The 16,898-nt window shown below is 51.1% G+C and overlaps 3 protein-coding genes across 3 annotated transcripts in view; 2 read left to right on the top strand and 1 right to left on the bottom strand.

Annotated features, from left to right (window-relative positions):
• frmpd1b (FERM and PDZ domain containing 1b) overlaps positions 1-12,433 on the bottom strand; it is a 29,106-nt gene extending 16,673 nt beyond the window's left edge. The window contains exons 1-4 of the mRNA XM_079745397.1: positions 12,280-12,433; positions 5,381-5,549; positions 1,283-1,393; positions 523-695 (exon numbers count right to left, since the gene is read on the bottom strand). Of these exons, the coding sequence (XP_079601523.1) occupies positions 523-695; positions 1,283-1,389 (280 nt within the window). The 5' untranslated portion in view covers positions 1,390-1,393; positions 5,381-5,549; positions 12,280-12,433. The remainder of the gene's footprint in view (positions 1-522; positions 696-1,282; positions 1,394-5,380; positions 5,550-12,279) is intronic.
• Positions 12,434-12,953: 520 nt separating this feature from the next.
• tomm5 (translocase of outer mitochondrial membrane 5 homolog (yeast)) lies at positions 12,954-13,623 on the top strand. Its single transcript, XM_079745421.1, has 2 exons — positions 12,954-13,139; positions 13,323-13,623. The coding sequence occupies exons 1-2, from the start codon at positions 13,019-13,021 to the stop codon at positions 13,355-13,357; spliced, it is 156 nt and encodes a 51-aa protein (XP_079601547.1). The 5' UTR covers positions 12,954-13,018; the 3' UTR covers positions 13,358-13,623.
• A 617-nt stretch (positions 13,624-14,240) lies between these two features.
• LOC307082005 (zinc finger and BTB domain-containing protein 5-like) lies at positions 14,241-16,247 on the top strand (the record flags this gene model as incomplete). Its single annotated transcript, XM_079745409.1, has 1 exon — positions 14,241-16,247. The coding sequence occupies one exon, from the start codon at positions 14,241-14,243 to the stop codon at positions 16,245-16,247; it is 2,007 nt and encodes a 668-aa protein (XP_079601535.1).
• Positions 16,248-16,898: the final 651 nt, after the last annotated feature.

The following is a 16,898-nucleotide window of genomic DNA, read 5'->3' as shown; positions in this document are numbered from 1 at the left end:
CCTCCTCCCCCCTCTCCTCCCCCTCCTCCTCCTCCTCCTCCCCCTCCTCCCCCCCTCCTCCACCTCCTCCTCCCCCCTCTCCTCCCCCCCCTCCTCCCCCCTCCTCCTCCCCCTCCTCCACCTCCTCCTCCTCCTCCTCCACCTCCTCCTCTTCCTCCTCCACATCCCTCCTTCTCCTCTTCCTCCCCCTCCACCCTCTCTTCCTTCCCCCCCTCCCCCCCATCCTCCACCTCCTCCTCCCTCTCCTCCTCCCCCCTCTCCTCCCCCTCCTCCTCCTCCTCCTCCTCCCCCTCCCCCTCCTCCTCTCCCCCTCCCCCTACTCCCCCCCTCCTCCACCTCCTCCTCCCCCCTCTCCTCCCCCCCCTCCTCCCCCCTCCTCCTCCCCCCCCTCCTCCTCCTCCCCCTCCTCCTCCTCCTCCTCCTCTTCCTCCCCCTCCCCCTCCTTCCTCTTCCTCCCCCTCCCCCCCCCCTCCTCCACCCCCTCCTCCCTCTCCTCCTTCTCCCCCCCCCCCCTCCACGTACCTGCGGCGACGTCCCTGACCAGCAGGGGGGCGTTGTCGGTGAGGGTGAAGCCGTGGCCGCAGTGGCTGTCCAGCACGGGGTCCCGGACCAGCTGCAGCGTCAGCCGCGCCTGGAAGTTCTGATTGGACAGGCTGTTGGAGCGCTGCGACCTTCCATCGCCCAGCAACCGCTCCCTGTGGGGGGCGAGCACAGAGTGAGGGGGGGGTGGTGAGAACGGCCATTAAGATCGGCCAGGGGGTGGCGGGGGGAGGAGGAGGAGGAGTAGGAGGAGGAGGAAGAGTGGGACTGCGGCAGCTGGTTCGTAAAAAGCGTTGTGTGTGACTGTGCCGCCTTTGTTGCCGTTAAAAGCCAGACCTCCGCCCCCCCTGACGGTGGGGTCAGCTGGTGGAGACATGACGGGATGTGTTCTAAGTGTGGCTAACAGGGAGCCGCTGGGGTTCCTGGAGAAGGGTCTGGGTTCGACCGGGGTTGGCAGGGCAACGAAGGAATGAGTGTTTCCTTGAAGGCATGTTTGAGGTTTAGAGAGAGTGAGGTCTGCGTGTGTGTGTGTGTGTGTGTGTGTCTGAGTCAGAGGGAGAGTCTGTTTTTAGAATTTGTGCTGCGACATGTAGAATGCGTTTGGTTTAGTTTGATGGTTTATTTTTTGTGTGCCACACATGCATGTGCACACCTGTGTTTGTGATTGTGGGTGTGTGTGTGTGTGTGTGTGTGTGTGTGACTGTCTGTCTGAGCGTGCGCCGCCTCCACCGCCGTACTCTACCTGCTCAGTGACTCGCGGGTGCGTCGGATGATGGTTCCCACCACCTGCTGCACCCGGCTGGCCCTCCTGGCCGGAGACCTGCTCCTACACCGCTCGCTCTCCTCCATTTATCTGAGGGACCAGCAGCAGAGCCGCACACAGGGGTCAGCGACGGAGACACACTGTAAGGCCTTAAGCCCAGCGCCCCAGCCCCCTGTCTCCTGTCGGTCAGCCGGGCAGAGAATCAACGGGCGCGCTCTTATTGTGAAATCCCTCCCAGCGGCCACACAGCCTCAAGGCCTCACAGCCTGGGCTGTTAACGCTGATTAAATACACCGCCGCAGATTATCCGTGGCAACAAAGAAGGGCCCCTGCCTTGTCCATTGTCTTGTATCGACCTGTACTAAAAATACACCCAGCCGAACAGGACTGTAATCGTTTTAATGGCCTGTTGAGTCTGACACATTCAAACACGTCTACAAGGGATTAATACAGGTAAGAGGTGTGTCATCTGGTTAACCAGCTACTTAAGAGCGGTCTGGATACTTTCAAATAAGTCTACTTTATTTCCACTCAGGCTGAGACATAAGAACCTATTTGGTTACACACTTGTTATCAAGTGTGAATTGTTGTCACACTTGTGTTGTTAAGAGCAGTGGGGTCTCCGTGGCAAGGGGGAAATCAGATTTAGGATAAATAGCGCCCGCCTTGCTTTTCGTTCTGACTCATCGCCGACAATGTTGTCACCGCCGTCGCGGGCTAAGATTTGGTTGCAGAAGGAGGTGCAAGCAGTGCTGAAAAATTAACTCATGCAAGGTATATGTATCCCTGTTGTCTCAGCAAACAGTCATATTGTTGTCTAACCTCGACAAACTGCTCTCCCATATCCAGTAAGCTGACCGTTTAAAGCCACCGGGAACTGTAACTGTGCCTCCTACAAACCCAGGGGGAAAGGAACGAGACATTTATAAAGAGGGATTCCCCTACAAGTCGAGTCGAACAGTATATATTCAATTATCATAATGACAAAATAACTGTTGTTTTTTTTTCTATTTGGAATAAGGCGAATGAAAATGACAGCACTACAAGTGAAACATTTAAATAAAAATGTAATTAAAAACATGAAGGCTGTTTCCGTCATGGGGAAGTGGATAAAACAATGCTGGAACGCTTCTCCACAGGAAGAGATTGGGTTTCTCATATCAGTTCAAGGAAACAAGAAGCAGATGATATCAGTTCTGCTGCTTTATACAACAGGATCTCCATGTGTTTGCTTGACGAGGGGCGATGTTTTATTCAAACATGCCTATTCATGTATCTCTCATTCCACAATCTCATTTGAATTATTCAATGAGCCCAAAGATCAACACATGCTGAAATCGATGTATGGATTTCTTTGTTGGACAGAGGCTGTAGGCCTACGGGGTCGCCAACACACCGTCATCAATCTCAGAGCAGCGTATGAAGGAACGGCTTAGAAAGGGTCTACATTCGGATCATCCCTGGTGGGCTCTGAGCTCTGCTGTCTAGCTTTTTAGCCGGACTCTGTGACCCAATAAGGGCGTGGGGGGCGGGGGAGTTAGTGAGAGCCATTCTTGGGCCCCGAACCATAGTGATCTGGGCCTTCTCGATACCGTTAACCATGATGAACGTGCTCCTGAAACCGAGCGATCGATGACTCAGGCCCTCCCTGCCAACTTCCCCGTAGCCCAGTTTGATCAGCGCGCAGAAAGAGGGAAATCAAGCTTTAGAAGGGGTGGGCAGGACTGAGACGTTTGGCAGAGGCTTCCCAGCACTCTATCACCCACTCGTTTGGAAATGAGCGCTTAGTTAGGTAAACAACTACGCTCAACTCATAATGGCCCTGTTCCTGTACTCCAATTAGGTCGTGTTTAGGCGGTTAATGCTGCATTGTGGTCGAAGGCGGTCTAGCGCATTATTATTAATGCATACATGAACTTGACATATTCCTCCCTCTGTTAATTGACACTTAGCCGGCTATCGCTACGGCTAGGCTACCGCTACACACGAATAACGTAGCCGTAGCGGATAGCGCTCTGCAGCTCTTGGCGGACCTGCGTAAAGTGAATGGGAGGCTAGCAGGGAGCTAGGCTAGGCTAGCTCCACCAGGGGCAGCCATGTTGGCAGCAGCAGTTGTGCTTCCAGGGTTGATAAGTACTGGTGGTGTCAGCCGGGGTCGGCGCGCTAAAGAGGATTACAGCAACCCCTCAGCCCCCTGAGCGCTGGGTAGGGTGTCACATCAGCACCTCCGGCCGTCCCACCCGGGGGTGGGGGGGGGAATGGGGGGGCGTGGCGCTGAGGGATGAGTGGCGCGGGCTGAGTGACAGCTGTTGTCAGGGAAACAGCTGCCTGATGCAGGGCTCGCTCACAGCTCGCTGTCCCCCCGCCCGGATCCACGGTGGAGGGTGAGCGGATGAGCTTCTGGTAGCAGTAAGGTTACTCATGGGAAGTTTGTTTCCGGGGTGCGTTTGTGTGTGTGTGTGTGTGTGTGTGTGTGTGTGTGTGTGTGTGTGTGTGTGTGTGTGTGTGTGTGTGTGTGTGTGTGTGTGTGTGTGTGTGTGTGCGCGCGTGTGTGTGTATGTGTGTGTGTCTGTGTATATGTACTTGGGTGTGTTTGTTGTGTGTTTGTGTTTGTGTGTTTTTGTTAGTTTGTGTGTTTGTGTATGTGTTTGTGTGTGTGTTCTTATGTGTGCCAGTGAAGTGTGTGTATTGTGTGTCGTTGCTGCGGTCGGTGCTGCTGACTCAGGTAAATCCTGCGTTCCTCATTCCTCCGTTTCTCTCCATCTTGCTCTCCCTCCCGTCCCTCTCTCCCTCTCTGTTTCTCCCTCTCTCTCCCCCTCTCTCTCTCACCCCCTCTGTTTCTCCCTCACTCGACCCCTCTCTCTCTCTCTCTGTTTCTCCCTCTCTCCCTCTCTCTCTCACCCCCCTCTGTTCCTCCCTCTCTCTTCCCCTCTCTCCCTCTCTGTTTCTCCCTCTCTCTCCCCCTCTCTCTCACCCCCTCTGTTCCTCCCTCTCTCTTCCCCTCTCTCCCTCTCTGTTTCTCCCTCTCTCCCCCTCTCTCTCTCACCCCCTCTGTTCCTCCCTCTCTCTTCCCCTGCCGAGTCAGGTCCTCAGCTCCGATGACAGGGGCTGCGGATACACAACTGCACAAACCAAAGTTTGTGACTTGCAAAACTGTGAGGGCTTTAGGTTGAAGCTACCTCCGCGTTTCGCCCGAGACGGGCAACGTAGACAGAGATGGCGTGATGGTCAGTATCTTGAACCAGGCCAGACGGGCGTAGTGGGGAAGGGAAGGCACAGCTTTGTCTAATTGCTTGTTTCCCTGTATCTGTGTCTGTAACGAGGCTGCCACAGATGACCCTGAATTAGCCCTCATGTAAAGCAGCATGAAGGAGGATCTCTCTCTGAGTGGACCGTTTCAAGGAACCCCCGTTGAAAGACCTTTAACTACTTCAAACACAAGCAGTAGGAGGAAATGTGTTGATAACAAAGTAAGAACAGGGTTAGAGAGAATGAGAGCCTGATTAGACATGACACATAATTGTAATGGTAAATAGTCATACAATGAATTAAACAAGATGAACCTGTTTGGTGGTTAAGAAAGAGAAAAGCATTCAGCAAATAGTCAAGCAACATTAGCGTGACTCAGATTGATTGAGAGTGAGAAACCCGCTGGTTCATTGAATTGATGTTCTCATTGCACCTCATTGTTTACAGTATACTTTACTATTTCTGTACTATGCTGAAATGATAAGGTTACATCTACGTTTGACCAAAACTGATGTCTGCAGTGAAAAAATGACATACTGATTAATATGCTCACTCTTTAAAATTGTACCGTATCTATTGTATTGTGACGACCAGAACACAGCCGAAAGGGTTAAATCCCATCTAGCTGATCCTTATTATAATTATTACAAGTACATTCTCTAAAAGGTTTGCAATGAATAACGAAACAATGTAATTGACGAAAGGTAACAGCCTTCTGCCGACCACTTCACAAAGAAAGCAGACAACTGTCTAAGTCCATACCACTGCACACCAATAACAGACATCCACACATCAAGACCTAGCGACCCTACAGAGAACGCCACTCACCGAGGTTCAGGCTTCGCTTGTCTCTTCCAGAGCCCAGAAAACAAAATCCGTCCGGCCCGCTGAGACATCAGCTCGGGGTTGGGGGGGGGTGGCCCTCCAGGATTGGCTGAAAACAGGTGGAGGGCGGGACCTCGTGACCATGGAGATCACTGGCAGTCCGGTGGGCCGCCTGTGTGGAGGGCAGAGGGAATGCAACAGGGAAGCGTGTCACTTCAGATGCACTGAGTCCTCCACGCCCGCCTCGTTTATATTTAGAGCGAGGAGAGTCTGCGGGCCGTCCCGTGGTTCTAACCCTCCGTGTTGGGATCATCTAGCACGGCCCTTGGCTCAACACGTTACCAGACACTGTCCACACAGAGTCACTGTGACACTGCTGGTTATTCCCAGAGGGATGAATGTTAGTATGTTGGGCAAGGCAGACGACGGAGTCTTAAAACCAGCGATGTGGTTATGGTTTACAGAGACGCTCTTTCACTGCTGGCCTGGGGCTCACTCTGTCTCACTCTCTTACTCACTCTCTCTCTCCCTCCCCCCCTCTCTCTCCCCCTCGCTCTCTGTCTCCCCCTCCCTCTCTCTCACCCTCTCTCTCTCTCTGTCCCTGCCTCTCTCTCCCTCTCTCATCCTCTCTGTTCCTCTCTCTCTCCCCCCCCTCTCTCTCTACCCCTCTCCCTCCCCCTCTCTTTCTCACCCTCTCTCTGTCTTCCCCTCTTCCTCCCCCCTCTCTCCCTCTCTTTCTCCCCCCCCTCTCTCTATCCCTCTCCCTCCCCCTCTCTCTCTCACCCTCTCACTGTCTCCCCCTCTCTCTCTCCCTCTCTCTCTTTCTCACTACCCCTCTCTCTCTCACCCTCTCTCTCTCTCCCCCCCCCCTCTCTCTCTCTCTCCCTCCCCCCCTCTCTCTCACCCTCTCTCTGTCTCCCCCTCTCTCTCTCTCCCTCTACAATAGCCTTTCTCCCTGGAAAGCACATGCCGATGAAGAAACAAGGCGCACTCCATCTCCAGTCTGGTACTCTGAATAAAAATTTCATGGCACCCGGCTGAGTTAACAGGTACTGGGTCAGCTCTGAAAGCATGGAAGGCAGACAGTAAAGGCCTGGTTTGTGGGTGTGGGTGCGTGAGAGAGAAGGACATATATGATGTATGGAGCCAAGCCGGCACAGATCTTGGCCAGTGATTAAAGCAGGTTTCTCTTCTACATGCAAATCAGGGAGGATTTGGCTGAAGGAATCTTCATTCCTGACTTCTAATTGGACACACAACTTCCACTCTCACGCCTTCACACCCTGTGAAACGGTTGCCGTGGTGAAGGGGAGAGATAACAAGTAAACATTCTCCACGGTTTCCGGGAAAACCTGCTACACCTAGATCATTTCTGAGGAAACCACCGTCTTAAAATGGCTTTCCCGCCCTTATTCCTTGAAGATGGGCCGAAATCAAGAGATTTGATTGGAGGCTAGGGGGGGATTGTGGTGTGGTGGGGTCCTTCCTGTGTGGCTCGTCCAGGGAGCCCTCTCGGCCCCCACACACGGAGCTCTTTCACGGGGCCCGCTCGCCCCAGCCAGAGAGCTAGCTGGAGGACACAGGCCAACAGAGACTGCAGGCAGGGTGCATGAATAATACATGCAGCTAATGCAGCTAACCCTGGCTACCATTCGCCCCCTCCTGCTGCCCTGCCAACACAGGCAGCAGCACCGAGAGTGGGGCAAGGAGCACAAGAAGGAGACAGAAAAGAGTGATGTCTGCGGGGGTAACCAGGGGTTGAGGGGGTGGGAACTGAAAGGGAGGAAAAGGGAGGGAGGGGTGGCATAGGGCCAAAAGCAGGGGAAATGGCTGTAGAGAAAAGGCTAAGGGAAGAGAGTTGGCCCAAGGCAGAGGAGAGTGAAGAGAAGACAAAAAAATGGGGACAGGATATTGCTGGGGTGGGGGGAGGTTGGGGGAATGGCTGTAGGGGGAAGGAGGGGCAGGGAGAGAGAGAGGGAGGATTTCCAAAAGAGTTTGAGGAAAGCAGTGAGAGAAATGGAGTTTTGGAACGGAGAAAAAAACAAGTGTGCGATGTGCACGGCCTGCCGTGGTCGCCGTGGTTCCCCGGAGGGAGAGGCGGAGAACAGCTGATCTCGGCAGAACTTCCCAGGCCTGGAGCCAACAGAGGCCGCTGGTGGCAGACTTTAACGTGCCATTTGTCGATATATAAGATAAAAAAATAAGATAAAAGCAGACAACACCCTCGCGCTCCACTTGTCGTTTCTCAGCTCAAGCGAGGGACATATGATTGTTAGGGCTGAGAGTGATGATGTGAGGAATCAATCAGCGCAGATCCATGGCGGGGCGGAAGGACTTCCGGGACCCTTATAAGCCCCCAGATGGGTCCATATGGGGTCCCAGGGGCTCCATGTGGGCTGGTTCTTGGGGATGAGACGTCTTTCAATCTGGTTTGGAATCAATGGTAATAGTGAACACTTAAGGGCCATGTCCTTAAGTCCTCATCAGATGCAGCTCAGCCGAATGGTCAAAGTCTCTCTTCTGTAGTTCTCTCTCTCTCTTTCTCCTGTCTCTCTTTCTCTCTCTTTCTCTCTTCTGTATCTCTCTCTCTTCTGTATTTCTCTCTCTATCTCTTCTGTATCTCTTTCTTTCTCTCTCTCTTCTGTATTTCTCTCTCTCTCTCTCTCTCTCTCTCACTCTCTCTCGGCTGCTGCTTCAAATCTTCTTTTGCATTTTTAATTCTTAGCAAAAAACTGTTTTACATTTTGAGGATAGTAAGAAGTGTTTCTTTCATCCACTTCCATCTATGCATCCTCAACCCTTTCTGTTTTTCTGTTTCTCTGCCTCTCGATTTCTTCACCTATCCATCTCTCTCTCTCTCTTTCACCACCACACTTTCTTCAAGTCCACCGCTGTCTTCATTGCCCCAATCAATGAGCAATTATTTTTTGTGTAACCTAGTGGCCCATTTCTCTACATCTCTCTCTCTCTCTCTCTCTCTCTCTCTCTCTCTCTCTCTCTCTCTCTCTCTCTCTCTCTCTCTCTCGCTCTCTCTCTCTCTCTCTCTCTCTCTCTCTCTCTCTCTCTAATGGGCCAGTCCTGCCTCATCATGCCCCTGCTGCTCAACAAGGTGTACACTTGGCAAACGTATGCCTGCAGTAAGCTGGAGTAGAAAACACAGAGAAGGAAGAAAAAACATTTTGAAATCCAATTACCACTTCTGAGCCACGACAGCCCCGACCCAGCTGAACATCCCCTCCCTCCCTCCGCCCTCCTCCTTCCAGGAGCCCCAAGAACTACTGGCACGCCACAGCCGACGAACACAACAACCTCTCGAATGTGCAGCCACAGCGCGCAGGATGCTGCATGGCAGGCTTCTGTTGCGTTGATTAACGCCACGCAGACAACTGGTCGACGCAGACTAAGTGACACGCTCAAGTTCAACGCCGTGAAATAGGAGATCAGCCAATTCCTGAGGAACACGTTAGAGTATGAAACACTCAAACACATGCAGACAGACAGACGCACACACAGACATGTGCACAGACACACACACACAGACAGACAGATATACACAGACAGACGCAGCAACAGACAGATAGACACGGACAGACCCACAAACATAGAAACACAGAAACAAATCGTGTACAATTTCATTGGTCCACACTGCGGATTTGGGAACACAGTATGAAACACTCACACACATGCACGCAGACAGATAGACACACACACACACAAACAACACACACTTACACACACATACACACACGTACACAAGCACAAGCACACATAGAGGAACAAATCCTAAACAAGCCCCACAGTGCACAATATTATGTCTTTAACCCAATAATTAAAAAAGGAACCGTCTCTCTATTTCTCTACCATTAAGACGTCCTTACCAATTGTGGTGTCCATTTCACACAGGATACAGCTGCGATCCTTGGGATGGGTGCTAGGGGTCCTCCCAGCCATTTGACTAATTCAATCTACTTTCTGCACTGTCCAGTCACACTAAAGGGCTCAGTGATATTCAGGAAAGGGCTGCGATGATGAAGGTTTTAACATTGGAACACATCGTTGTGTTTGGTCTTATTTTATTATGTTATTTTAGCACTTAGTTTAGTTCTAGACAATAGTTTTGATATAGTGGTTAATAAGAAGGTAGCGATTGGTCACCCCTAAAGGTAGGCATTTGGGATCAAACTTGGAATCTTTTGCTCCACTAACCAACACTTAAACGCACAGGTACATAAGAAAAGCAAGATACAAAGGAATCAACTGGTTGTATGGAGGATTTGATCGATCTAATAGCCACAGTTTATTCAATGCCTAGCACAACCTAAAAGGTGTACTTACTACCTTTGGATTAAGCGATGAATCACTACTGCAAGCAGTCGCAAACATTTCATATCCCAATGAGTTTCTATGAAAATAATAGTTGAACAAGCAGATGCTTTATTATGTCATCGGATGAGCGTTGTTTTGGTGACTCAATTTGGTTGAGTCATTTTGGTTCTCACCCTTCTGAACATAATCCAATCAGATGTCCTTTCTCTCCTCCGGTCAGCTCATGCTATTAGCATTCGGAATACCCTCCCAAACCATGGGAGGCTTGAGAACATGAATAGTGTGCTGAGGTGTCGTATCTCTATATCTGATCGGGGCTTGAGCACAGCTTATTCTTTTCTCTGTCACTGAGGAGAAACATGCTGGGATATTAGCAGATGATAGATGTTGGAAATCCAGTAAACAGTTTCCTTTGCTTTTCCCTTCGGCTAATCTCTGGCAAATGTGTTCCACTTCATTGATCATGGAATACCATTTCATATCTTGAGTAAAGGTTACATCCGGGCAGCGGCTGAGGCAGATGCATCACGTTCCAGGGTCTTTGGGATGAATCCTAGCATTGACAGGCTGGGGCCTAAATATTTCATATTGGATTCAGATAAGAGGGAGGAAACAGGGTAAAAAAAATTGCGTTGTCGCCCGTGTACGGGCATGTTGCCTCTCCTCATGCCTAGCCATACATGCACACAAAGTGTGACCTATATTATGATCTCCCTGCCAGTCAAGTGCAGTGATGCTGCTCCACTCAATTAAGCCAATGAGGTCAGGGGTTCTGTCTCATCCGCCACAGCAGCCAGGGAACAGGAGCCAAGAAAAACATTAATTTGAACGCGTGCCGTCCTCTGTCCTGCCTTCTCAATCATTCCTTGAAATCATTGCAATGCTTTTATAGATATCGACTGGTCACTGATCGTTTATGTCCGAAGGGATGGACATCGCAACCGAAGCCTGATGCAGATGTTCATCAACGTCGAAAAATTGGATTATTCTAAATGATGACTCGGAGAGGAGCAGAGATAACCCCGGCACCGCAGCCCTTCACACAGAAAGAACGAGCAGGAGGAGAAAAGCACAACAGAACGCCTGGGTGCTCTTCTTGACAGGCTGCAGAAAGTGGGACAGCTAGTCAGTAGGGCAGAGTGGGGCTAGTGCGAGCAGGCAGAGATGCAGGCAGTCTTTCCTGATGCTCGAGTTCTGCCTGTCGCCCTTCTCTCTACTCCGGCTGGCCGACCTGAGCGCCGCGCATCGCCTCACATGGTTCATCCTACTCCACAGCCCTGAGTCATCGCACTACACTGGCATCGCAGGGGCTTATACTAGGCCTACACACACAAACACACTATATACACGCACGGACACACGCCGCACACACACACACACACACCCGCACGCACGGACACACGCCGCGCACACACACACACACACACACCACACGCACGCACACACACACACACAGGCAATACACACAGCCATGTAACAAATGCTATGGTTGTTATGTTGTTTGCTGTTTTCTTTTTTGTTAAAGCACTTTTCCAACCAGATAGACAGCGCGTGTTTAATGTGCCTTGATTTCACTGTAACATGACACCATGCTGTCAAAAACATATCGGAGGCATGCTACCGCCTCCTCACACCGCGTATTTTGTTGTTCCTGCAGACACGCACATGTCTCTGAATCCAACCTTGAGAAGTAGTCTTTTTGTTATTTAACCACGTAACATCACGACCCCCCCAACCCCTAGAACAGCAGAACACATTGTCCTGGTCTTGTCGTGTCCTGAGTGGACCATGCCTCCCTTCACGCCGTGGAGGAGGACAGCATGGAGGATGGAGGACATCTCAGTCTCGCTAGTAAAAGAAAAAAAGATAGCACGCATATTGCCGACGCCCATTCACAACTGGATGTAAACCAAACCCGAACAATACCTACTAAATGCAGACATTTAGCGTGCATCGTCCTTGCTAAATGCAGTCAGATCATGAAGTGCAGTGAGCGTGGTTTCTACGGCTATTCGATGAATGGATGGGATGGAGGCATGTGTCAGTGGGGTGTAGCATGAGAGCTGGCCCGTCTTGTGTAGTGGGATAGCATCACCCACCGTGTCTGCTCGGTACACTGGCTGGTCCAGCATCCACACTTAGACCGTACATTTGAAACACGACATGGGGTACACCGGTTTACTTTAGTGGAGTAGGGTACAAACCACGGACATTAGTAACCTACCCCTGCTCATGGGGCAAGTGAAGGGTGAATGTATTTCTATTCATTACATGACCCAACAACGTCCCCATCCTTTCAGATCGTAATCAGTGGTCACATCCACGCCAAACCAGCAGACTAAACAAAGAAAACAAATGTCCATCTTTTGTTGTCTATTTCCTAATCTTAATCCGATTAAAAAACCCTTCACCCCCTATCCCAATTAGAGCGCCGGTGTATAAGGGCGACGCGCACACGACTCGTTGTCCATCCATCTTTTAGATATGAATATTAAGACATTAACGCAAGGTGCCATTTCGCCGGCTGCCCCTCCAGACACGAGAAAACCAGAGAATACCACGAAAATACAACTCACCTCGTGTTGTTAGAAGCCACGCGAGGATAATAGGTGTCTCGGGTAGATCTCGCAGTAAATCACTGATATCTAAGGTTTAAGGTTAATAATTTATTCGGGAGAACCTACGTCGTCCCGAATGGTGGGGGGTTTGGCCTCACACTGGATGCTGTCATCGTGCTGCTGGGACTGCTCTCATTTAATCCTCCTCGGCCCTGAGCTCAGAAATAACCCACCCCCTCCCTCCCTCCTTCCTCTATCTCCCTTTTCTCTCTCTCTCCCCCACACTCATCGGTCAGAGCTGCCTTCACCCAGTTCCCTGTGGGGTCTCCCCTGTCCTCTGTAATATGGATGTTGTTCTTGGCCAATACCACTGATAATAACGCCAACATTACTAATAACAAGAGCATTATTAATACTTCTAATAATAATAACAATCCTATTGTTTCACAAATAATATTTTAAAAATATATGGTTGCCATACCCTTTGGAAAAAAAATACAAAAAATATAATACTTTATATCAGCCCGCATACTCAATTTGTATACCGTTATTATTGTATTATTATTAGTTATTATACTGTTAGTTATATATATTGTTCTGTTGTTCAAATGTCAGCCGCTAGAGGGCGGTGTGATACGGGTCACCCTTCATTTGTTAACCCATTACGTACTTCCGGTGCGTTATTTCCTTTCCACATGCTTCAGATCCGACTCTCTTAATTTCATGAGCAGAATAATAAACCCAACAGGACGTTACCATGTTTAAACTGGAAGGGCTAGGTCCCAAGCTGGACCCGGAGGAAATGAAGAAGAAGATGAGGGACGATGTCTTCACGTCCGTGCGCAACTTCATTCTGTACATCGCTCTCCTCCGAGCCAGTGAGTAGTGCATGACATTGGTGACATTACGGTGGCAAAACAACCGTGGAGACGTCTTTCATTGCTCCATGATCACTGAGCATGTGCATGGCCTTCTCACTGCAACACATCATTAATGAATGAATCAATTCAAATGTGACATACGAAAGGCTCTTGAATCGTTTTTTTCTCCTGCGTTTGCAGCCCCATATGTACTGAAGAAGCTGGACAGCATATGATCGGGACCCGTCCCGAACCTGTTCATCCATCCAATGGCAGGTCGCGACCCCAAGGGCAGACTGCAGGTCAACAACACCACCGTCATCAGAGACCCCCCCCCACTGCAGCTGTGTGGATGGGAAGTAGATCAACAGGCCCACTGCCACCTAGAACCAGCCCTCCACTTTTCTTATTCCATGTCGTTGTTGAAGAGAATGTAACTATTTGTGAACGTGTATGCAGAAGCAGTATCAGCGTGTGATATAATAAAATACAATGTGTTGAACTCGTCTGGCTGAGACTTGATGAGTCGCTGTGTTGTTTGTCATATGATCCGTCAAAATATCAATGTTTTTCTCAAAATGTTCTGCCTCAAAATATTTCGAGGGTTTGGTTATAAATTGTGAAATGGCCGAATTTTTTTAATGTAACAAAATTAAACGAAGCTCACATTTATACAAATTCACCACAAGGGGGCGATGTTGTCTGTGTGTCGGTCCCGCTAGACAGGTTAGTCTGAGCGGCTAGAGCAGACCATAATAAAGGGGTGAGTGCAATTCTGATTTTAGGCCAAAACGCTGATATATACTATGTATATTAAGGGTTAAACTCATGTCGAATTTCAGGTCAAATGCGATAGAAACCTATTTATAGGAGAAAAGCGTCTCGGCGATTTGGAGACTCATTGTGATAAACCTTTGTGCATTTGGCCGCATGATGGATTAAGGCCGACCACATTATAGCCTCTTATGCATCACCGGCAAACCTGTCAAATGGTTTATTTTAGACATTAGGGGAAAAACACGAGTGATGAATTTATTTTCGAAGACAAAGCGCACAAGAAAGCATTAGAAGCCGCCCACCCGTGTATCCAGCCATTCATCACCCGGCGTACGTCTGCCGATGGACTTCCCTGGGCACTTCAAGCTCATCTTTCAGCAGTTGAACCACCAGCGCATCCATGGCCAGCTTTGCGACTGCTTGGTATCGGTTGGGGGACAGAGCTTCCACGCACACCGATCCATTCTGGCGGCCTGCAGCTCTCACTTCAGGGCTCTTCTGAGCTCCACAGAGGGCGACGCGGCTGGAGGGACTAAAATGCAACACGGGGACGGTCCCTGTGTGATGGAGCTTGATCAGGAAGTGGTGACCCCCGAGGCCTTCTCCACCCTGCTAGAGATGATTTATACCTCCACCCTTACGCCGGGCTCCTCTAACGTGATGGATGTGCTGCTGGCCGCCTCCCACCTGCACTTGAACACCGTGGTGAAAGCCTGCAAGCTACACCTGTCCAAGCGAGACTTCCCAAAGTCGCCCCCTACAGGTTGGAGGGCCGTACAGCAGCAGAATGAGGCACTACTGTCCCCTCCGACAGGGGACCTATCTGAGGCCACATCTATGCAGCTCGGGTCAGATTCACCGCAGCGTCTCCAATTCAGCCTGAGCAACTGTTTCACGGATGCTTGGCTAAGCAACAGTGGAGCCGGAATGGAGGTGAGTCAGTCCGGTGGTACTCTTGATCCCCACGGGGAGATGAACGGCGGTTTCAGCCGGGACAAGACCACAGCGCCGCCCGCAGGCCACAAACGCACATCGCCCCTGAACGAGGACAGCCCGAGCGGGAGGAAGAGGACGCGGTTGAGGAAGGGCCGCGGGGAGCCCGGAGAGGAGGAGTGCCCCACTGCTGGCGCTCTACTACCAGAGAGCAGATGGGAGGAGCCACAGGAGGAGAAATACGAGGCCGCAAAGTGGGAGTCGGAGGGGACGGAGCTGCCGAGCCAGTCGGACGGTGACGCCAGGGGGTCGGAGGGGGCAGACGGGAGCTCAGAGGCCGTGCTCAAAGTCCTGGTGGGAGAGGAGAAACAGGAGGAGCGCGAGGAGGAGAACATGGTGCTCGTCGAGGTGAAGAGGGAGCACCTGAGCACCTCTTCTCCGGACCCCGCGCCCGAGCGCTCCCCGTCCCCAGACGCAGAGGGCCACGACGGCCTTCCAGACGTTGCGTTGAGCGACGAGAGAACGGCTGCAGAAGGTGATCACCGCGGTGATCCTCACGCAGACACGCAGCCGCACCCGGGGGGCGGCGAGGCGGCATCCTGCGAGGAGCCCATCCTGGGGGAAGGACTGGACAGCCTGTCGGAGCTGGCCTTCTCCTGCTTCCTCAACCCCGGCAGCGAGGGTGTCATGGGGGCTCTGGAGGTGGAGGAGAGCCTGGCCAGCCTCACCTCTGCCTCCACCATCGCAGAGGCTCCGGGGATCGCTGGAGAGCCGTGTGAGCCCTCTGACACGATCCACCCATCTCCCCCCTCCTCTCTGGTCTTCCCGGTCACCACGCTGCCCCTGCAGCAGCTCCTCTCCACGCAGACCGCTGGCTTCAGCGACGCCCTCCTCCTCCAGCCCAGCCAGAGCTCCCTGGGGGGGTTCCTGGGGAGTGTGAGGCCAGCTCTGGGTCTCCAGGCCGCTGCCTCGCCCACCCCCAGCAGCGGGAGAACCAGAGGAGGGGTAGGCTTCACGACGGCGTCGCCCGGCCTCCGACGCATCGCCCCCAAAGCCCCGGCGGCGGGTTCGGAGACAGACCCGGACCCTTGCTCCTCCTCGGGGTCGCGGGACCGCCCGGTGCTCACCAGGGCGTCGGAGGAGGTGCTCTCAAAGTGCAGGAAGGCGGCGGCCCAGGACCACGTGGTGCTGGTGGAGGGGGAGAAGAAGTACGCCTGCAGCATCTGCCTCAAGACCTTCATGAACCTGACGGACTGCAAGAAGCACATCCGCGTCCACACCGGGGAGAAGCCCTACCCCTGCCCCGAGTGTGGCAAGCGCTTCAGCCAGTCCTCGCACCTCTACAAACACTCCAAGAACACGTGCCTGCACTGGACCGGCAAACAGCTCGGCCAGTTGGCTGACAGCCTACTGTGAGCTGGAAGGCGCCACAGCTGATTGGTCTTTCGTATTGAATGGTCTGGTGCAGCTGTAGGACTTGATTGGATGACAGCCTATAGGAGCCGGGCGATATGGGCTAAGATACAAATGTTGAAGCACACTTGACTTATTTTACTATTTACGATTTTCCTGTTTTTTTTGTTTGAAACGACCAAAACATGATTTAAATGTGAATAATTATTTTAAAAGAAAATCTGTTTTATAAATTAGACTAGAATCCAATCAAATAAGGCTAATGAATTAGTCGCCCATTCAGTATTTAAAAGAAAGATTTTTTTTAATCTTTTCAATCATTTCTTACTTATCAGATGATGGTCATGGACCATGGTGCCAATTTGAAATGTTGCCAAGATAAAAAATATCGAGAAAATATTCTCTGTGAGAATAACCTTAAACTATTGAAATTTGCTGAAAATAAATGATGTGATGAATATCTGACTCCAGTCATTTTTTTCCAACAATATGGAAAAAACTGTGAACAAATGTTCACACAGTCTCAGTTTGTCACTATTAATACCTCAAATCCAATTTAGTAAGTGTGGGAAGATTGAAGAATGGTAAACAGACAAATATATTTGCAAAGATCAGGTTCAAAATGAGAATAATTGATTGGTTTGTATGGAGTAG

Source organism: Pollachius pollachius, assembly GCF_949987615.1.
Source record: "Pollachius pollachius genome assembly, chromosome: 10".
In the NCBI taxonomy this organism is placed as follows: domain Eukaryota; kingdom Metazoa; phylum Chordata; class Actinopteri; order Gadiformes; family Gadidae; genus Pollachius; species Pollachius pollachius.
This window is presented reverse-complemented; position numbering and strand designations above follow the sequence as displayed.

Coding starts and splice junctions, on each gene's coding strand:
- tomm5 (XM_079745421.1), top strand. CDS start 13,019: ATGTTTAAACTGGAAGGGCTAGGTCCCAAGCTGGACCCGGAGGAAATG. Junction 13,140..13,322: donor CATCGCTCTCCTCCGAGCCA/GTGAGTAGTGCA, acceptor CTGCGTTTGCAG/CCCCATATGTACTGAAGAAG.